The sequence below is a fragment of the Lacerta agilis genome, chromosome 16, assembly GCF_009819535.1.
Source record: "Lacerta agilis isolate rLacAgi1 chromosome 16, rLacAgi1.pri, whole genome shotgun sequence".
Lineage (NCBI taxonomy): Eukaryota > Metazoa > Chordata > Lepidosauria > Squamata > Lacertidae > Lacerta > Lacerta agilis.
The window spans coordinates 39,873,422-39,895,834 of NC_046327.1; the positions used below are offsets into that span (position 1 = coordinate 39,873,422).

Consider the following 22,413-nt stretch of genomic DNA (forward strand, 5'->3'; position numbering starts at 1 on the left):
CTTGTTGTTGTTGTTGTTGTTCAGTTGTTCAGTCGTGTCCGACTCTTCGTGACCCCATGGACCAGAGCACGCCAGGCACACCTATCCTTCACTGCCTCCCGCAGTTTGTCCAAACTCATGTTAGTAGCTTCAAGAACACTGTCCAACCATCTCATCCTCTGTCGTCCCCTTCTCCTTGTGCCCTCCATTTTTCCCAACATCAGGGTCTTTTCCAGGGCCAAAGTACTGGAGCCTCAACTTCAGGATCTGTCCTTCTAGTGAGCACTCAGGGCAGATTTCCTTGAGAATGGATAGGTTTGATCTTCTTGCAGTCCATGGGACTCTCAAGAGTCTCCTCCAGCACCATAATTCAAAAGCATCAATTCTTCGGCGATCAGCCTTCTTTATGGTCCAGCTCTCACTTCCGTACATTTCTACTGGGAAAACCATAGCTTTAACTATACGGACCTTTGTCGGCAAGGTGATGTCTTTGCTTTTTAAGTTGCTGTCTAGGTTTGTCATTGCTTTTCTCCCAAGAAGCAGGCGTCTTCTAATTTCGTGACTGGACATGGCTCCTTTAAAGCCTCCTCCTCTCTCTCAGCCTCTCCCCCCCCCCACCACTCCCTGCTCCGTCCCATCAACTCCCTCCCCGTCTCTACCTGGCCAGCCTGCTGCCTGCGCCGCTCCCCCTCCCCTCTCCTCCTTCCGAGTCGCGACCGCAGAGCGTCTCTAGCAACGCGGGGCAGCAGGCGGGCCAGCAGTGCGGAGCAGCGCCGCCTATATTTCGCCCCTAAATGCCCGCCCTGCGGAGCCGTGCCAGAGTTGCTAAAGAGCCGCTTGCGCCTCGAGAGCCGCGGGTTGCTGATACCCGGTCTAGCGGAAGGCTGCCCCGCAAGACGAAAAAGTCTATGGGGCTGCCTCGCAAGACGAAAAATTTTTGTCTTTTTTTTTGTCTAGCGAAAACCGCGGCTTGCATTGCTGCTTCGCTAGACAAAAAACCCACTAGACGAAAATACTCGCAGAACGAATTATTTTCGTCTAGCAGGGCACCACTGTACTTGCACTTGCAGCCTACTGTGGCAGTGTGTGCTTTCCTTGTCATGTCAACCAACTTTCTGTGCCATGAAACTTTGGGTTTATCTCCCCAACCATACACACACACCCCAAAATTGAGGGAGGGAGAGAAGGAAATTTCAGAGAGCTAACAAAAACAGGAGAGATGAGATCTCATTAGGCTGTTGCTTGGATACTCCTTTTTGCCCAGTTCCAGGCACTGGGGCTGTGAAGGATGAAGTGCTTGGGTAAGAGCAGTCTTCAAAAGGAGCAAATTCTCCTGGAGCAGCCCACACGCATGCATACAGGCACACTTGTTTTTATTGCCTCCTTGGAACCATACAGAAGCGACATGTCTGCAGGCATGCTGACCTAGTGATGTACAGGACCCTCAAGACCTCCAGTGGGGCTGGTGGTGAGGAGGTGTCAAGTTGGTCAAAGGACCAGTTTGGGCACTTTGAGCTTCCCTGCTTCATGCCACCCAACTCTCCTCTTTCTCCCTTCCCACCTCCCTGCGCAGCGGGGGGGGGGTATTTTTCTTTCGCCCACTTACTGGTTCAGGCTGAGTCACAGCAGGCTTCAGAGAACAGGCGCCCCTCCTCTCTTGCACATCTAGGGAGCTATATTTGCAACCAATTCTCTCTTCCTCCCTCCCTGCTTCTGTAGCAGAGCTGGGACAATTCTCTCTGTTTTTGGTTTGTTTTTTAAAGGACACATTATTGGCATGGGATATATATAAAGAGGGAAAGGTTTGTGAGAGCAACTTTCTTGCCTGGTCCGGATCAGCAGCCTTTCCAAATACCCGTTCCTGCTCAGGAGGCACAGTGATGCATTCATGAGTCCTGCCATCTTTCTCTCTGCTTTGAAATACAGCAGAGGAGAGACAAAGGACCCCCCGCCCCATGAGCCCTGCTGGCTGGAGCTGATATGCAGGGGGGTGGGAGCTGCCTGGGACCACAGATTCCCCATCCCTGAACTATACCATATTTGTTGTTGTTCAGTCGTTCAGTCGTGTCCGACTCTTCGTGACCCCATGGACCAGAGCACACCAGGCACGCCTATCCTTCACTGCCTCTCGCAGTTTGGCCAAACTCATGTTAGTAGCTTCAAGAACACTGTCCAACCATCTCATCCTCTGTCGTCCCCTTCTCCTTGTGCCCTCCATCTTTCCCAACATCAGGGTCTTTTCCAGGGAGTCTTCTCTTCTCATGAGGTGGCCAAAGTACTGGAGCCTCAACTTCAGGATCTGTCCTTCTAGTGAGCACTCGGGGCTGATTTCTTTGAGAATGGATAGGTTTGATCTTCTTGCAGTCCATGGGACTCTCAAGAGTCTCCTCCAGCACCAGAATTCAAAAGCATCAATTCTTCGGCGATCAGCCTTCTTTATGGTCCAGCTCTCACTTCCGTACATTACTACTGGGAAAACCATAGCTTTAACTATACGGACCTTTGTCGGCAAGGTGATGTCTTTGCTTTTTAAGATGCTGTCTAGGTTTGTCATTGCTTTTCTCCCAAGAAGCAGGCGTCTTCTAATTTCATGACTGCTGTCACCATCTGCAGTGATCGTGGAACCCAAAAAAGTGAAATCTCTCACTGCTTCCATTTCTTCCCCTTCTATTTGCCAGGAGGTGATGGGACCAGTGGCCATGATCTTAGTTTTTTTGATGTTGAGCTTCAGACCATATTTTGCGCTCTCCTCTTTCACCCTCATTAAAAGGTTCTTTAATTCCTCCTCACTTTCTGCCATCAAGGTAGTGTCATCAGCATATCTGAGGTTGTTGATATTTTTTCCGGCAATCTTAATTCCAGTTTGGGATTCATCCAGTCCAGCCTTTCGCATGATGAATTCTGCATATAAGTTAAATAAGCAGGGAGACAATATACAGCCTTGTCATACTCCTTTCCCAATTTTGAACCAATCAGTTGTTCCATATCCAGTTCTAACTGTAGCTTCTTGTCCCACATAGAGATTTCTCAGGAGACAAATGAGGTGGTCCGGCACTCCCATTTCTTTAAGAACTTGCCATAGTTTGTTGTGGTCGACACAGTCAAATGCTTTTGCATAGTCAATGAAGCAGAAGTAGATGTTTTTCTGGAACTCTCTAGCTTTCTCCATAATCCAGCGCATGTTTGCAATTTGGTCTCTGGTTCCTCTGCCCCTTCGAAATCCAGCTTGCACTTCTGGGAGTTCTCGGTCCACATACTGCTTAAGCCTGCCTTGTAGAATTTTAAGCATAACCTTGCTAGCGTGTGAAATGAGTGCAATTGTGCGGTAGTTAAAGATTTTGGAGCCATATTCTTAAGGAGGAAGAAGACAACAGCACCGTGGTCAGGTCCAGGCATTAATCCTGGGGCTTAATCTGGGGGCACTGCAGGAGGTGGGACTTCCAACTCTACAATTCTATGGTTTTATGAAGTATGGAACCAAAGTGTGGGGGTGGGGGTGCCTGTGCCTGTGTGTGTGTGTGTGTGTGTGTGTGTGCGCAGCTTCAAAGGGCTTCCCTCCCAGTCAGCCTGGTGCAGAAGCTCTTTGCACATCCTTTCCCCCCTGCCTGCTCCCTTTCTGTCCTCTCCGTCTTGCTATGACCAGCAGCAGTGTCAGCCACCTTGCTCTGGAGCTCCCCTTAGGCAAGACAGCAGTTTCAGGTCACTATGATTTATTAAACAGCACAAGCAGCTTTGCCGCTGCTTAAATATTTAAAGAGTCTTTGTACTGAGAGAAAAAGCATGCTGCTCACACACACACAGAGAGAGACAATTGGCAGGTGCTGCAGAAAGCATGGTTCATCCTTCCTGAAGACTGAAGTCATGAAGTAGATGGGAAAGGTTGTTGGTAGCAGCTGCTGCTCTCTGGACTCCCAGAGCTGCCTTCCAAGTCTCCTTTCTTATAAGGGTGGGGCAATTTGGGCTCAATTGCACATGGCTCCTTAAGGGAGACTCTGTTCCATCTTGTAGAAGCAAGAGGTCACTTTCTTCCCAGTCCCATGTATCTCGCAAGGCCATGCCTCCACCATGACCTGCAGCCCTCACTGGCTACGCGGGTCAGCCCATCAGAGATCAGTCCACCCATGCACTTGTAGTGCCTGCCTAGGGTAGTGGTGCAGGCCTGCCTTAGGTTATCTGAGAATGCCCTCTTGACTATTTCAGCCCGAAATCATTTTCTCAGCCTAGCCTACCTCACTGGGTTGTTGCAAGAAGAAAATGAGACAAGCACAGGCATACTGCCCTGGCCTTTTTGAAGGAAGGGCAGAATGCACACGTGAGGCATGAAATAAATAAGTAAGGAGGTAGTACAGGAATACTTGGCTAATTTAGATGTATTCAAGTCTCCAGGGCCAGATGAACTACATCCAAGAGTATTAAAAGAACTGGCAGAGGTGATTTCAGAACCACTGGCAGTAATCTTTGAGAAATCCTGGAGAACAGGAGAAGTCCCAGCAGACTGGAGGAGGGCAAATGTTGTCCCTATTTTCAAAAAGGGGAAAAGAGAGGACCCAAACAATTACCGCCCAGTCAGCCTGACATCAATACCAGGAAAGATTCTAGAGCAGATCATTAAGCAAACGGTCTGTGAGCACCTAGAAAGGAACGCTGTGATAACTAAAAGTCTGTCAGCCATCTGTCAGGAATGCTTTGATGGTGTTTCCTGTTTGGCAGGGGGTTGGACTGGATGGCCATTGTGGTCTCTTCCAACTCTATGATTCTATGAAATATAAGCAAGATCCAGGCAGGTGTTTGGCCCAGGCTCAGGCTCCTTTAAAATGTGTGTCAGATTTCAAGGGATATTCTATTTGCATTTTTAAAAGCTATAATCACCAGGATCTAGATAAGAGTGGATTTGAAAATATCCTACCATTTTGTAATAATAGGTAAAGGTAAAGGGACCCCTGGCCATCAGTTCCAGTCGTGTCCAACTCTGGGGTTGCGGCGCTCATCTCGCTTTATTGGCTGAGAGAGCCGGCGTTTGTCCGCAGACAGCTTCCGGGTCATGTGGCCAGCATGACTAAGCTGCTTCTGGCGAACCAGAGCAGTGCACAGAAACGCCGTTTACCTTCCCGCCAGAGCGGTCCCTATTTATCTACTTGCACTTTGATGTGCTTTCGAACTGCTAGGTGGGCAGGAGTTGTGACCGAGCAACAGGAGCTCACCCCGTCACAGGGATTCGAACCGCCGACCTTCTGATCAGCAAGCCCTAGGCTCTGTGGTTTAACCCACAGCGCCACCTGGGCCCCATGTAATAATAGGTACCGGTAGGCAGCATCACTAGTCAGTAAGGCTCTGGGTGGATTTTTTTTTTATTAATCGGATTTTTTAAAATTTAAATTCATCCTGAGCCTTACTGACTAGTGATTTAAATCAAATCCACCCTGGTAGGCAGTACAATTCAACTTTGCCCCCCTAATTTCTATGGTCTTTTTCTCCATCACTGTAGAAATTATACAGGCAGCGTGGAACACAAGAGATTCTGCTGCAATGATGGAGCAGGAAAAGGGACAAAACACAAAAAACACATACATCTGCACATGATCCTAAATGAGGAAGGGTTAGTCAGTGACTCAAACGTCCCTGTGGCAACGAGTGGTGCCTACTTAAAGGGAAATCACCCAACAAACCTCTGTAGGATGTCCACATATAAGCATTAACAAGCAGATGTAAGCAAGGAAATGTGAGCGGTTGTATTTTAAATTATGTTATCTTTGGTATCAAGGGGCTCCCCACTCCCCCTGTGCTGTACAGTATCATCTTTACTGCAGACTCTGCTTCCAGAGACACAACCACCCTGTGCAAACTCCTTAGCCAATAGGTTTCATGCTCCACACCAACATGACGGCACAACAGTGAAGTTTCTTTGTGGGTGGTGCAAACAAGGAGCTGCGCGCAGAGCCCTGACCTGCTTCCCCCTCCCAAGCCCATCTTTGTGTCAGGCATCAACTTGGCAAGCTAGGAAGCGGGGGTGTCAGCCCTGACAAGCTGTCAGTGGAGGCTTATTATTCCATTATTGGCAAGTGGCACCTGACCCCACCCCCTTGCTCAAAGCAGGTGTGTGCTGCCTGCCAACCCAGTGCGGAAGATGTTAATGCAGTAGCAATGGGTAGATGGGGCTTGGAGCTGCCTGTCTCCCACAGTCCTCCTTTTGGGGCATCAGAAATGATGTCATTCTTGCAACCATCCCAAAGGATATGCTAACAGACCACCTGATTTCTTAGCACACACCCTATTCAAAGGAGAGCGGGGGCATTTTAAGACGTGAGCTAGAAGAAGAGAAGCAGCTTTGGGGGGGGGAGGCCTGAGCCACAGAGCTGTCTGGAACACGACATACTTAAAAGCGTTCCTTGAATTCTGCTCATTCCTCTTTGGAGTATGCGTGAGAGTGGCCCCTACAGACTTCTTTTCACGTTGGAATAGCTTGCCTTCCTCAACACTTTCATGGATTAAACACTACTCTCTATTTCTGGAGTTCAATGTCACCGCCAAGGGCGCTTGGAGCCAAAGCATTCTTATTCCATAAATATGCACCCTGGTACCTCAAGAAACTAAGCTTCCAAGTTGCTGTTTCCTTAAGAATGAAACCACAAGTTATCAAACCTCATAGTTGCAAAGGGATGTTTGGATTTCTAATGCTTAGTGGATAGATAGGATTTCAGCACTGTTGCTCAATCAGTCTTTCCCGGGAATGGATGCATTTGACCAAATTCAACCAGCTCCTACACTTTGATTTAGAGCTCAACACCTACCAGTTTGGTGGGCAGGGGAGGGCTTATCAAGCACAAGGCTTCCACAACAAAGAAACTCCAAAATCCATATCCAGGTTATGTAAATAGATAGCCACACAGTAAGACAGTGCACAGAAGCAGAATGCAAATTCAGCAACTTGAGCTGACATTTCTTGGCAAACAGTAGTATTTTATATATACCATCTTTTTATTTATTCCACTTATAATCCACCCTTCATCTCAAAGGTTTCCTGGGCGGTGCACAGCCAAATTCAATTAAAAAACAAAAAACAAATACATTAAAATATAACCTACAGCTTTGCATGGGAGCATAAAATCCGTAAACATCATAAAACCACAATGCAAGCAGCAGGAGACACCAGGTATTCAGCTCAGCCTTCCCCAAATGCCCAACATGTGGCAGCATCGAGAGAAGAAACAGCAACAAAGGAGCATATTGGGGCCATGAAGAAGACAGTTTGGCCAGTGCCACATAGATTACTGGGATGCCACACTCTAAACAACACAAGCTCCAGCAGACATTGCCAACATCCTTTCAGCTTAGCTCTATAAAGGACAAAAACTCACTCACTAATAAATTAAAAACCCAAGTTTATTGGAATTCAACCATGATCACACCTGACAACTCTGCCTGCCATTTACTGAGAAACAACAGCACACACATGCAGCCATAGCTGAGTCAGCAATTCTTTTTTCAGGCTCAATTGAAAAGTCCTACCAAGGTTCCCAGGGAGCCATGCTGCTACTGAACTCGGCCTTGTATTCTGCAGGTAGTCAGACGGCTTGTGGGAGAGACACTACTTCACTTCACCTCATTCCTCTCTGCAGATAGGAAACCAGATGCCCCCTAGAGGAACGCAGACTAGCATGGCTGCAGAAATCACTTCCAATCAATCAGCCACTTGCTGGAAAATGTATTGCCCCTAAGAACGCCAAAGCCCCCCCCCCCAACAGCAGATGCTGCACCCTGCATCTGCCTAGCTCAAGGAAGCTCAAGTTTTACTATTCTGCATGATTTAGATATGCTGTTTGAACTTCCTTAAAATTTTTAATCCATCCCCATATTCAATGTGAAACATAACCCACTGGCCCTGTGCCTGACACAGCTTTACTTTTAGCCCCTGAAAAATATGTCTTAATGCTAAATGCCCTTTTATGTACTTTGAAATCTGATATCCCCAGAATTCCATCTTCCTCATCCACTATGGTTCATGTCTAACATAATGTCTAACTAGAGTCTTTCATTTTTTAAGAGAGTCCCAAGCATGAAACTGCCCCAAGAGAGAAAAGTGAAAAGGAGCAGAGACTGGAACCAGGAAGCTAGCTTTTCCTGTTAAAGGAAAACAAATTGTAACAGCTAGAGATGGCAGGAGGAAAAGAGATCAAGCCGTAATCAGGTTTCCTGCTACAATGTGCAATACCGAGCTATTGTTGTAGATGCAAACTGCTCAGAACATAAAGTCTCAGTGTATTTATTAGTTTTGATAGAGGTCCTTAAGAGCAGTTAAGGGGAATTTTCATTGCATCAAGAATACCATCCTATTCAGCATGAATGCATTTCAAATGATTCCTCAAAGGAGCAGGTGGCACAGAAAGTCATGGAATCTGTTTCCTCAAACATTTCCCAAGAAAGGCTGGACTAAAGGCCACTAATCATGCATCAGGAATAGGACACATTGCCTTTGGATTGCCTGAATGACTAAGGCTACAAGTTCAGATCTGTTTAAATTAATTAACCCAAACCTTTAGCTGATTACCGTATTTTTCGCTCCATAAGATGCACTTTTTCCCTCCTAAAAAGTAAGTGGAAAGGTCAGTGCGTCTTATGGAGCGAAGGCACTGGACGGCAGCGGGACCCCTCGGCTGCTGTCCAAGCGAGAGCCGCACACAGCATTTAAGCAGCTCTCCCTCCACTTCCTTTACTGCTCCTGCCGCCGCCTCTGTCCCCCTTCGTCCGCAGGCAACGACTCCTCTCCTGCTGCAGCCACCGCCGCTGCCACTTCACCGGACGTTGGCCCTGTGCCCTTCCCCCGCCCCTGGGGAAAGGGGAGGAAGAGGAAGCCGACACTGGGCAGGCAGGTGGAGGGCAGCTGAGAGGAAGTTTTGATAGCTCCTCCAGCTGCTGCTGAGGGAAGGGAACGTACAACTGGAAAGTGCCCATGTGGTGGTGGTGTGTGTTCAGTGTCAGGGAAGGGGGGTGGGACCGCCCTCTCCCTCCAAGCGCAGAAGCAGTGGCCATCCTTGCCTTCCTCCCGGCTCTTGAATGCTCGACCAAGGAGGCAACTTGGTATACAAAACAAAGCCTATCACTTGCTGCTCCCCCCCCCCACAGGTTTTCAGTGCTTAAACCTCTCCTAAGCACCCCCCGCCTCTTTCAGCCAAGGACAGGTGTTACCTGATCCTGCAACTGTCGTTGTGGTCTGCGGAATCTGCAAGCCTCCAGACCGCCCTCCCTCCACCCACCCAAACGGGCTGCACAGATTCTCCCTTCTCCCGAAAGAAAGACAATGTCTGCCCTCTGAAATACTGCTTATATTCACATTTATGTAAATATGATGTAAAAAGGGGTAAATTTAAAAGGAGAGAGAACTGTGGCATTCATGCGGCTGCGGTACGCATTGGAAACCCTGAGAAAGAGAAGTGGGTGGGGGAATCCTAGAATCCTAGAGTTGGAAGAGACCCCAAGGGCCATCCAGTCCAACCACCTGCCAAGCAGGAAACACCATCAAAGCATTCCCGACAGATGGCTGTCAAGCCTCTGCTTAAAGACCTCCAAAGAAGGAGACTCCACCACACTCCTTGGCAGCAAATTCCACTGTCAAACAGCTCTTACTGTCAGAAAGTTCTTCCTAATGTTTACGTGGAATCTTCTTTCTTGAAGTTTGAATCCATTGCTCCGTGTCCGCTTCTCTGGAGCAGCAGAAAACCACCTTTCTCCCTCCTCTATATGACATCCTTTTATATATTTGAACATGGCTATCATATCACCCCTTAACCTTCTCGTCTCCAGGCTAAACATACCCAGCTCCCTAAGCCGTTCCTCATAAGGCATCATTCCAAGGCCTTTGACCATTTTGGTTGCCCTCCTCTGGACACGTTCCAGCTTGTCAGTATCCTTCTTGAACTGTGGTGCCCAGAACTGGACACAGTATTCCAGGTGAGGTCTGACCAGAACAGAATACATTGGTACTATTACTTCCCTTGATCTAGATGCTATACTCCTATTGATGCAGCCCAGAATTGCATTGGCTTTTTTAGCTGCTGCATCACACTGTTGTAATCTTATATCTTTTGCTGCCGGGTGAATCAGGGGTTGCTGCCACTGCGCCCGGAAGACCAGCTGACTACAGCTAAGCAGGTGGAGATGCTAGGCACCAAGGGTGGCACCCAGACATCTCCATCCAGTCGCAAACGGTTGGTTACCAGTCACAAAATGTGACTGGCACGCAGCTAATTTCAAACGCTGAAACTAGTCCACCCCCACCCACATGTTTTAGCTTGGGAAGGGCAAACCCATGGAAGACAAGATCTGTATAACACACAGGTTAGAAGGTTATCCCATATCTGCTTAGTTTACAGATACTGCGAATGCTGCACATGCCATCATCACATCCAGGTTAAACTACTCCCAGCACATTCTACATGAGGCAGCCTTTGGAATGTGTTTGGAAACTGCAGATGCTACAGAATGCTGCAGCCAAAGTACCGATGGAAGCCTTTTCTCCTTTTGCAAAGCATAAAATGCCATGTTATGTGACATTCGCTTGACCACTGGATTCTTTCCGTCCCAGTTCAAAAGGCTGGCTATCACTGAATGCTCTAAATAGTTTTGATGAATGGTGCTTAAGGACTACTGCTTTCTCCAGCATGATGCTGGCTGACTGCTAAGGTCTTTGGGGGAGTCTCTGCCCTGTCTCACAACATTGTCAGAACTACATGGAACAGGATACTGTCAGCTGCAACTGCGCTACACTATGGAACTTCTCTTTTCTCTGGCCTTGCTCCCACTTGCCACACATGGTTGTAGGGATTGCGGCATAATACACTGCCCTTTGGAGGCTGACCCTTTGGCAGAGGATGGATCAGTGCTGAAGAGAAGTCACTGAAGACATGGGGCTACTCCCAGAGCATGGCTCCATTTCTCCACAGCCCTCTGCCGAGTCAAAGACAGCACTCAAGCACACAGCCCTGTGATCGCTCTCCCCTCTCAACCTCAAAGTTGGCCTCCTAGCAAGCCCAGCCAAGAACCACCCACCAAAAGCCATAGCAGAGAAGGCTGGAGAGTGGCTTCAGCTCCTTGCGTTCCACAAGCCAATGATTTCTAAAAAACGCTGAGGCAGGAAGTGAAGCAAGGTGCCACGTAGAGAGATCTTCCCCCAGAGATATCAGCAGGCAGTTGGTGCTTCTCTACCCCTGAAGACCAGCCCCCTGGTGGGCAGGGGGGGTGGAACCCCTCTCTACTTGGTGAAAAATTCCTCAAGTGGAAATTTATTCTCTCCTTTCATCCTGGCCCCTCCCAACCCATCAGAAATACAGCAGTCACTCCTGTTAATTTCCCCTGGGTCTAATAAATGGCTACCCCCAGGGCTCCACAGTTGCTGCCTTCTCCAGGCAGCATCAGTGCTGACACTCATAGAGCCTGTGTAAACCACCGCCTGGAGCTACAAAACCCAACTCCTGCCTACAGACACAGCAATCAATGCCTCCTGCTCATATGCAGGCAGCCCCCCTTCCTTTTCCCAGCCCCCCCATGTGCTGGGTGCTAATTATGGAGCCAGGTTCAAAATTGCTCCCAAGATGCTCAAGCGTCTTATCACATTTCCATCCAGCACAGAGTATGAGTCTGTTCCAGCTCCTGGTTAATGTCACTTCAGGGTATACAGAGAGAGCGGCTTCTAAAGTGAACCTGGCAGGAGATTTATGGCAGCGGTGCTGCTAGGCTGGGAAAATCTCATTTCTCTACAGCTGGGGCTTCTTCATCATTCACTTATTGGGAATGGAAGTGGACTGTGGTCCCCGCACTACTGCTATATAGGGTGAAGGCACTCAGAGACAAATTAACTGTCACTGCTCAATGCACACATGTGAACGTCCCTCTGTCCCCCACCTCAGTCCAGTGGATTTGCAAACCATGGTGTGGACTAACAACAATCAGCCAGCAGGTCTGTGGAGATGCAATGTAGCCCAAGCAAGCTCTGAAAGTGAGAGGAAGGCAGGGCCAGGAGGTAGCAGGAGCGTGAGAGGCCATGGACTCCTTACCTACTGAACCTTCCTGATGACACGAGCCTAGAGAGCTCCCTCTTCCTATGGCAAAGTACCAGAAGGTCAATGGCTACACATGCCTGCAGCCCACACTTAAATCAGTGGTGGTAGCAGCGGCTGGATGTTTCTGGCAGGGCTGTGCTCACTGTCCCAGCCCGACCCAGGGGGCAGAGAGAAGAGATTGTGATCCCTCGTAATTTTCCTTCCTTCAGTTCTCCCATGCCTCGCTTTTGTTATTTCCCCACCCCCTGATATTTAGACCGTAATCTCTGCAGGGCAAGACTTGCCTTTTCTGACTTCCCATGTACCAGGAATGGCCACGGATCAGTGGAGGAGAGCCTTCGCTATGTGCGGAACGTCTCAAGTTCAATTCCTGGCACCTCCAAGCAGGGCTGCCTCGGAAAGATTGCTGTGAAACCCCAAAGAGCCATTACCAGTCGGCGCTGACAAGGACTGGGGAACCCGGTACCCTCTGGATGTTGCTGCTGGACCACAACCCCCACCATTTCTGACCATTGGCTCTGCTGGTTGGGAAGGAGGGGAGGGAGTTGGAGTCCAATACCTTCTGCAGTAGCACAACCTCTCTGTCTTTGGTATAGACAACCCTGAGCTAGATGGGCCAAGAAGCAAGGTAACAATAGGGATAAATACACGCTAAAGCAAGACTATTGTTGTAGTTCCTCTGAAACCAGGATACAAAACATGCAAAAATAAAAGTGAAGCCTATACAGCCAGCTTAAGATCTTGGGAGTGGTGGAGGGTGTGTGAAGACAAAGATGAATACACCACAATCGGGACAGGGGAACCTCAGGCCCAGACAGCCAAATGCAGCCGCTTCCAGGCACCTCTACAGTTCTTGTGCCTCTCCCTAGACTACATTTCACCCCCAAAGTGCTCTTTCCCCACTATGAGTGCTCCTGCCTGTCTGAAAGGAGTTCTTGTACTGGGATAATGTCTCTTACTTCCCTGAATGGAGGACAGAGAATGCAGAACCCTCTGGTTTTTGTATGGGTGCAATGTAACCCATTGTACAGGTTAAGAGTCACCCATCACTGAAAAACCACACCACACAAAAACCAGAGGGTTCTGCATTCTCTGATTGGCCATGGCTCCCTGGCACACATAGGATGATGGGAACACAGGATGGCAGTCAGACATTGTGCTAAGCTCCTCTTTTAAGGGGTGACTATGTTGCCTTCCCTTGACCCTTGTTGCCTTTCTACTGCTTTCCTCTTTGCTATTATCCTCCTATTTTGTCCATCTGTCTATCCTGCCACAGGGTGGTGACCACCTCAGGGTGACGGATTTGGGATGTCAAAGATGGCTGAGTGGAGGCACTGGTTTGCATTCAACGTAGAGCTGTGGCTAAATTTCCATCAGTTCAAAGATTTTTCTTGCACTACAGGACCTTCTCCCACTCTCTTCCCCCATGCCCCATTAATTCTATTCTGGGCTTCCCCCAATCTACCAGCTTGGGGCACATGTGGAGGGGGAGTCTCTTTGTGCTAGAAGAATTATTTGCACTGGCTTTAGTTGAATATGGGCCATTCCATGAAAAATGAGCCTGATAAGAATGCTAGATGAGCGCTGGACTTTGGTGAGGAAGATTCCAAACATGCAGTCTAACCATTTTTTTAAAAAGCTAAAGACAAAAGAAGTTTATTTTATGGACCTTCTTTTCAAAAGTCTACCCACGTAGTCTTCACAGAAGTGTTCAAGTTAAAAGTTTTCTGATGATTGTCCCATTTTTTCCTTAATTTTGTATCGTTTAATTTCTTAAACTTAATTCCTGATTGCATAGTTGTAACCAATAGACATTGATTTAAATAGATATGCTGAGTTTATCATTGATTCACCTCCCAATTCACAGAGTTTTTCCATAAATCAAACTTATCTCAAACTCCATGTCCTTTTTTTGTCCCACCCGTGACAACACTTTTAACATTTAATAAAATTGTCAAAAATATCCATAAAAATAATAATAAAAAATGTAAAATGTTCAGCATCTTATTAAGAACATAGTTTAAATTTTGGTTGTTAATTTTTATGTATATTTACATTGTTACACATGTGTGAATACCAAAAAACATGGTCAAAGTGTCCCACCCGTGACAATGGAATGGCCCATATGGCTCACGTGCTTCTTGGAGTTTCCATAAGTTACACTTGAATTGGGTCTTGAATTGTACAGGAAAAGCCCATGCCGAGTTTTATGAGCTTCCAGCCTCCCATGTTAAGAGGTGAGGTGTTGTGTCTTGCACCAACTACATTCTGTACAGCCATCAAGACCTGCTCTGTACACCGTGCTGTGCAATTCCACAGAGCATTATAAAAATAAAGGAAGTAGAAGGGCTGGGATAAGTTTAAGGGTAGAGGTTAGTGGTCAGCTAAAGCAAGAGAGAACATGGGTGGTTGGAAGGATGCCAAGATTACCTTATGGTTTCAGGGAAGAGAGGATAGTAAATTGCAGGGAGAGGATTTGCATCTGGGTTTCAAATTCTTGACTTCCCCAACCCCCTCCCCTTTCTATGTTAATAGAGCTGTGCAGTCTGCTTATTGTGTCTGATGCTACACCTGTGAGCACACTTCCTCTCCTTCATTCTTTAAATCTGGGCCCAGCAGCAGCTGCATCTGGCACCACTCTTCCACATTTTCATTTTTAGAGCTCATTGGATAATCCCTGCCTGGAACTATTGGGCCAGAAGGAGCATGGTGCAGCAGTGCAGATGCATGCTGTGCCAAAGGGACCAGGGAACTGTTTGCCCCTGTCTCTTCCCTTGGGACTAGGGCCAGATTTATTAGACAGGAGAGCTGTTTGCATTGTGAGGCACCACCGGGACCACTGTGTCTGGTGAAATAAGGAGAGCTATTTTGTCCACTGCTGAAGCCTTTCACATCTTTTTCCCTCCCTCCTAGGAACTCTAGCTCCAAGGCTGTGCCCCAGATGAGAAGAATCCAAGCTGCAGAGCAGCTAGGGCTTTGCAGGGTATGATGACAGCCTCAGTTCTGGCTTTGGCAGAGCTGTATGTGCTCTGATGGGTTGGGCTCTGAGCCAGCGCATCTGTTGAAAGGACAGATGGGATATCTGGTCCTAGAAGGCACTGAGCAGCTGGCTGCTGGATGTACCTTCTGCAGGGGCAACCTTTGTGGGTCATTGCCTGCTGCACCTTGCTCTGTTCTATCTCCTCCCTACTATTCTGTTGTCTACATTCAGAGCGTCTTTGGTTCTTTAGACCTATCCTGGCTCTGTTTCTTTCCTGCCAAAGATAAGGGAAGAGCAGGATCAGGACCAGCCCAATACATTTTTTCTATCTAGATTGCAAAATTCAGATGGCGCCACCTTCTCACTAATTAGCTACAAAGTCACTGTACTACCAACCTTACTGTATGCTTGTGAAACATGGACCACTTATAAACACCATCTCCAACTCCTTGAAAGATTCCATCAATTCACATCACTTGGGAAAACAGGCAAACTAATGCCAGTGTACTGGAAGAAGCAAAGATCACCAGTGTTGAAGCAATGATTCTTCAACATCAACTTTGTTGGACTGGTCATGTTGTGTGGATGCCTGATTATTGTCTTCCAAAGGAACTACTCTATTCAGAACTTAAAAATGGAAAGCATAATGCTGGTGGTCAACGCTCCAGTTGGAGAACAGCCTCTACCAAAGGTGTCTTGGGTTTTGAAGACACTCAAACTCAGGATGAAAGGGAGAAACATCCTAAGAGAAAAGCACATTTGGCAAACCCTCACCATGATCTACTCCCACCTGGAAACCTATGCCCCCACTGTGGAAGGACGTGTGGCTCCAGAATTGGCCTCCACAGTCACTTACGGACTCAGTGTTAAAACCGTGTTTATGGAAGACAATCTTACTCTGCTACGAGGGATCGCCAAAGAAGAAGAAGAAGAAGAAGAAGCATGGGCCACCCCATGCTCTTTCTCAATCCTCAGTCATTTCTGTGGTGCTTGTACAGGACTACTGCACAACTGATGGTAATTTGGGGTCAGATCCTATGCCCTGAGACCTGTGGGTATAGGGATGTATACAAATTTTAATAATAATAAGAATGGGAGCTATACAAATTTTAACAACAACAACAACAACAACAACAAATTGTGTGCCTCCACTCATCCATCTTTGACATCCCAAATCCGTCACCCTGAGGTGGTCACCACCCTGTGGCGGGATAGACAGGTGGACAAAATAGGAGGATAATAGCAAAGAGGAAAGCAGTAGAAAGGCAACAAGGGTCAAGGGAAGGCAACATAGTCACCCCTTAAAAGAGGAGCTTAGCACAATGTCTGACTACCATCCTGTGTTCCCATCATCCTATGTGTGCCAGGGAGCACCTAGTTTTTAGAGCAGGAAAACAAGAAAAAAGTAATATTCTGAATCACAGCCTCCTCGGGAGGAGAGCAATCCCCACAGAGGCTTGGGAGGTAAGATGCGCGCCCGCCAGCCATATGGTTGGTGGAGCGCAGCTTCCATCCTAAGCCTCTGCAGGGATCACTCCCTGGGCTTCAGGGGACAGAGGAGGCTGCTGGCAGAGCAGCGTGGCTCTGCCCCCACCCCCAAAGAGCAGCCTAGGAGCGGAGCAACGGCACACAGCCTGCCCACTGCTCATAAACCTTCCTGGGGCTTCAGGGGAAAAGGGAGGCTGCCGCAACCAGCATCCCGGGAGGGTGGGGCAACGACGCCTGCCGGACTCCAGCAATTTGGCTCCAGGGACCACACACTCACTCCCTAAGACGCACAGACATTTCCCCTTTCTTTTTAGGAGGAAAAAAGTGTGTCTTATGGTGCCCTCTGATTTCCACTTGTGCAATGGGATGTGCCCTTTCCTCCTCCTAGAGTTCCACCCCCCCAAAAAACCACATCATCTCCAGAGGTTCTTCCAACCTTCCAGAGCAGTGTGCACAGATACATCACTACAATGGCACTTGAAGTAGTAAATTGAGACTTTGTTTAAATACTGATGATTAATATAAAGAGACAGCAGACAGGAAACTGGGGGAGGGGGGAGACTTGTCTAGCATAATGGGGAAATGGTAAGGTAGATAGGAGGATTACTTGGTGAATTTTCTGATGAAACTTCTTCCTAAATTGCCCAGAATACAAATCAAAGTGGCAGCCCCTCTACACACAGACAATAATACACATTGCAAATCCATGCAGCCTCTGTTCTTTCCATGCTGCTTTGTCCAGATCTGTTCACCCTGCAATGGTACACCTCCTCTGCTGAGGGACGCTAAATAGCTAATAACAGGTTAAGAAAAAAGAAACCGCTGTGCCCAATTCTGGAAGAGACTGCACCAGCCTATGCCTGTGTTCACACTTTGCCATAGGCTTACTGCTTCAATACACAATTCTCATCATAAACATTGACAGAGAAAACATAATGTCAAAAGAACCCTCCCAACGCACATACTCTCTCCCTCAACCTCATTGGATTGGAGCTTGGCTTTTTATTAAATGCCAAAGACAGGTAAAAGGTCAGAAGGGGAAAAAATGCCTCCCCCTGCCCCACCAGCACCTACTGCCCAAAGAATGCTGCTTCACACCATTTTTTTGGTATGGCCAGCACTCAAATCTACTGAAGCGCCCCTCCTATTTGATGAGTCCTTCGCTGGTGCAAGTTCCAACAAAGGACTCAAGATAGGGAAAGGTAACAACTGGTGGCCTAAGGACTTTCTGTTTGGCTTGCAGTAGAGACCCACATTGCTAGGGTCCTTCTGATTATGCATCTCAGCTGCTTCTCCCCATATAAAGCCAGGACACAAGCACAAAGTCAGACTTCCAATCTGCTGCATGCAGTGAGAACAACAATGGAGGTTTACACACAGCTTTTTCCCTAATGCACATCTTAGCTGTTCACTCATGGAGGCAGGCCAAAGGCTCTTCAAAGCTTCCACCCTCCCATGTGAAGAGTAGCAGAGGGTTTCACAAGGCTCCTCACTCACCATTTGCCCGGATCTTGGGTTTCACTGGGAGCAACTTCTGATAAGAGTCCTGATACCAAGGTCTAATGAAGGAGGGATTTAATGGGCCTTTGCTAGACTGGCCAGAGTCAATTCCAATGGTTCACAACACTTACTCAAGACAAAAATGTGTTCCCCTTTCAACATTACTTTGCCTGAAATTGAGCAGAATCATGTTTCCACCTGAGACAGAAGACAATGGATAGATTGCCCTTGTCACATGCATCAACCTCTGTATAATTTTAATCCAATCTCCCCCAACCTGGTGCCCTTCAGATGTCGTGGGACTCATCAGCCTTAGCCAGCATGGCGAGGGATGATGGGAGTAATGGTCTAGCAAGATCTGGAGAGCACCAGGCTGGAGAAGACTGCTGTAACCCAAGGAAATCCACTCATAGAATCATAGAGTTGGAAGAGACCACAAGGGCCATCCAGTCCAACCCCCTGCCAAGCAGGGAACACCATCAAAGCATTCCTGACAGATGGCTGTCAAGCCTCCGCTTAAAGACCTCCAAAGAGAGACCTACCTACTCGTGGCAAGCCAGTGAAAACCAGGAGTAACTGAAGTTCAATAAAAAATGAGAGAGGATACTACAGGTGTATAGCTAATGCAGAAGTGGTGGCAAGGGAGGAAAAAGTGTTCCCATGTGTGATGCCAGCGCAACCTCGAGGACCAACCCCTGCCCAGCTCCTGGGTTCCCACCCGTACACCACAAATGGCTGCAAACCTACTTCAGACAAAGCAGGCAATAGATTTTCCTCTTAGCCTTGACCTCACTTCACCAGACAATGAAACAACATTGAACTGAACATTGCCATAAAGCTCATGGGGAATGTGAATAACACTAGCTCTCTTGCCCTGATATTTAACATTTCCCTGAGGCACCACAGCTACAGAGGAAAGAGAACCGGCAATACATCTATGAAAGAGAACGCCTGGCCTAGCTATGGCATGTGGATTCACAGCACCACCTAGTGGCAAGATGGTGCATTGCACAAGCCACTATTCCCATAACGCAGACATGTCCAAGTAGATCAGGCAGGATGGATTTTGGTTGATCACACTATGGCCAGGCAGCCTTTGCTCAGGGCTCAGCTGCGGGAAGGAGCAAGCTACACCTCCGCTTTCACCATCCCGTGAGCTCCGGAGGGCGCGCCTCTCTCGCTTCACTCTGCTAAGGAAGCCACCCTCGGCCCACGCCCCTAAAGCAAAGAAGTTGAAGAATGGCAACAGGAGTGTGGTAGATCACTGCCAGTTTTTAATACTAGATAGTAGATCACAACCAACTTGAAGTTGGACATGCCTGCAATAATGCATTGTGGATACTGAAGAACTAAGAACTCTGTATTGTGCTTCAGAGCCTCAGCTTTAGAACATGCATGACAAAATAAGGCCTCAAAATAAGACTTTGAAGCAGACAACTGTAAGTGGAAAGCTGCCTGTGTGCTGTCGGGAACTGGTCCTCAGTCCTGTTTTCTCGAATGCTTTGAAACATGGAAGAAAGGAAGAGCTACTAGGCAAGAACCTTCTATGCTGGTGCTTCTCAAACTCTTTTCTCTCCATGGACCACCAGAAAACTGCTGATGGTCTGGGCAGACCACTTACCGGTAATGATTTTTCTGTTTGCTGTAGCAACTGTCATGCACTGTGTTACATGCTGTTTGATTTTTAATCACATTTTGTTGCTTATTTTCTCTCTTCTATTTTATTTTATTGTACTACAATTTACATTCCAGAGTTTAAACACAATATAAGAACTAAAAGCCACAACAAAAATACAATAAAAAAATCTTTGAATATTTAATGCCAACATGCTGTAACCCAAGGAAATCCACTCATAGAATCATAGAGTTGGAAGAGACCACAAGGGCCATCCAGTCCAACCCCCTGCCAAGCAGGAAACACCATCAAAGCATTCCTGACAGATGGCTGTCAAGCCCCCGCTTAAAGACCTCCAAAGAAGGAGACTCCACCACACTCCTTGGCAGCAAATTCCACTGTCCAACAGCTCTTACTTTCATGATATTGAAGTGCTATCCTGGGCTAGTGTGCACATAGCATTAGCTAAGAAACGTAATGAATCTTTCACGTTGACGGAGCTCAAGTGACTCTAGTTTTAGTCTGTTGTAAAATAAATGATTAATTTGGGCAAAAATTAATCACCAAGAAAATGAACCTGCTACACTTTTCAAAAATTAAGAAAGCCCCAAAGATATCTTCAGTGTGCATTGAACTGGCAGTTGTACCCAGTACAACAGTGATACCCACAACTGAGTCTGAAGCATTCACTGAAAGTGAACCACAACCACATGGTAGAAAATCTGCTTTCCACTGAGAAGGCATCATGCTCAATCCCTGACACTTCCAGGTAGGGCTGGGAGAAACTCCTCTATCCTACAGAGCTACTGCCAATCAGCGCAGACAATACTTACCTGGATGGAACTGTGTATCTGATCTCAGTATAAGGCAGCTTCCTGTGTTCCTATACCACTGTTGGAAGCACCTACCACTTAATGCTTCTCAAAGACAGAGGAAACTCCCTGTATCATTGATGTGTCCCTTGCTCTCTGGCAGTGGCACCATCCTGCATGCAGAGGCAAGAACACAATAGAATCCTAGATTCTCGTAGGTAGCCGTGTTGGTCTGACGCAGTCAAAATAAATAAAAAAAGTAAAAAAATTGTCCAGTACCACCTTAGAGACCAACTAAGTTTGTTCTGGGTATAAGCTTTCGTGTGCATGCACACTTCTTCAGATACTTCAGACACCTCCTGGCAAATAGAAGGGGAAGAAATGAAGGCAGTGAGAGATTTTACTTTCTTGGGCTCCATGATCACTGCAGATGGTGACAGCAGTCATGAAATTAGAAGACGCCTGCTTCCTGGGAGGAAAGCAGTGACAAACCTAGACAGCATCTTAAAAAGCAGAGACATCACCTTGCCAACAAAGGTCTGTATAGTTAAAGCTATGGTTTTCCCAGTAGCAATGTATGGAAGTGAGAGCTGGACCATAAAGAAGGCTGATCGCGGAAGAATTGATGCTTTTGAATTCTGGTGCTGGAGGAGACTCTTGAGAGTCCCATGGACTGCAAAAAGATCAAACATATCCATTCTTAAGGAAATCAGGCCTGAGTCCTCACTGGAAGGACAGATTCTGAAGCTGAGGCTCCAATACTTTGGCCACTTCATGAGAAGAGAAGACTCCCTGGAAAAGACCCTGATGTTGGGAAAGATGGAGGGCACAAGGAGAAGGGGACGACAGAGGATGAGATGGTTGGACAGTGTTCTTGAAGCTACTAACATGAGTTTGGCCAAACTGCGGGAGGCAGTGGAGGATAGGGGTGCCTGGCGTGCTCTGGACCATGGGGTCACGAAGAGTCGGACACGACTAAACAACAACAAAAGGTTCTACTGGGCAATGGAATCCTGCAACACAGCACAGGTGCAGTTCCCTGAAGCATTCATGCTGCCCAGAAAACACCCAACAACAGCATCCCAGGGAGCAGGGTCAGCAAGGTGAGGGAACCGCCTCCCACAGCATGACCCCCAGGGGCAGCGGATCCCATTGCTGATCTTTATTCCCTGCTTGTTCCTGATGTAGATCTTCACTCACTCCTTCTTCCCTGGGTGTCTGTGTGTGTGTGGTTCGCCCCCGGTGACAAGATGTCTGCCTGGGACATTCAAAAAGCCATGTTCTTTTGCCCCTTGCAAGGAAGCCTCTGGGTTAGGTAGGCAGCTCCGTCGGCAGAGTGGGGAACTCTTAACCTCGGGATCTCTTGTACTCTTCCATGATTCCAGGATCCCCGGGGGCTCATGGCCCTGGGAACTGACGGACAGGATTCGCGCGTCTCTCCCCCTCCCCCCCCCGCGCTCACCTTCATGAAGACGGACACTTCCTCGTCGTCGTCGTCGTGGTGCTTGCGCGGAGGCGCCACCTGCGCGGGGCTCGGGGCGGGCGGCACCTGCACTGTCGCCGAAGAGCTGGCCGGTCCCCCGGAAGAGACGGCGCGGGCCGCCCGGGCCGGTAACCCCAGCAACCTCTGCACGCCCGCCAGCCGCCGAAGGGCCGCCATAGTCGACAAGCGCTGCCGGAAGCGGAAGTCTCGCTAGGCGGAAGGGGCGGGGAAGGAAGGCGCGTGGGAAGGGACATTTATCACTCTCCTGGGGGTTTTCCCCTCCTTTCCCTTGGTAGGGCCAGAAAACGTCCGCGTTGTTCAGCAGAAAAAAAGAAAGGATTTTGCTTGGCATCTCACGGAAAACCCCCACCCTGCTGGACTCTCTCCTGCAGCCCGAGGTGTTCCGCTGAGCCCTAAAACTTGTTTCAATGATTTTCATCGGTTCGGTCCTAATAAAGAGGTTACTGTAACTGGTGTACCGGTAAAAGAACCTGTGGGGGGAG

At 48.0% G+C, this 22,413-nt stretch overlaps 1 protein-coding gene across 1 annotated transcript in view; it reads right to left on the minus strand.

Moving 5' to 3' along the window:
• Positions 1 to 22,122, minus strand: part of NDUFB11 (NADH:ubiquinone oxidoreductase subunit B11) — a 37,452-nt gene extending 15,330 nt beyond the window's left edge. Inside the window, exon 1 of the mRNA XM_033173298.1 lies at positions 21,890 to 22,122. Within this exon, the coding sequence (XP_033029189.1) occupies positions 21,890 to 22,087 (198 nt within the window). The 5' untranslated portion in view covers positions 22,088 to 22,122. The remainder of the gene's footprint in view (positions 1 to 21,889) is intronic.
• Between the last annotated feature and the right edge of the window lie 291 nt (positions 22,123 to 22,413).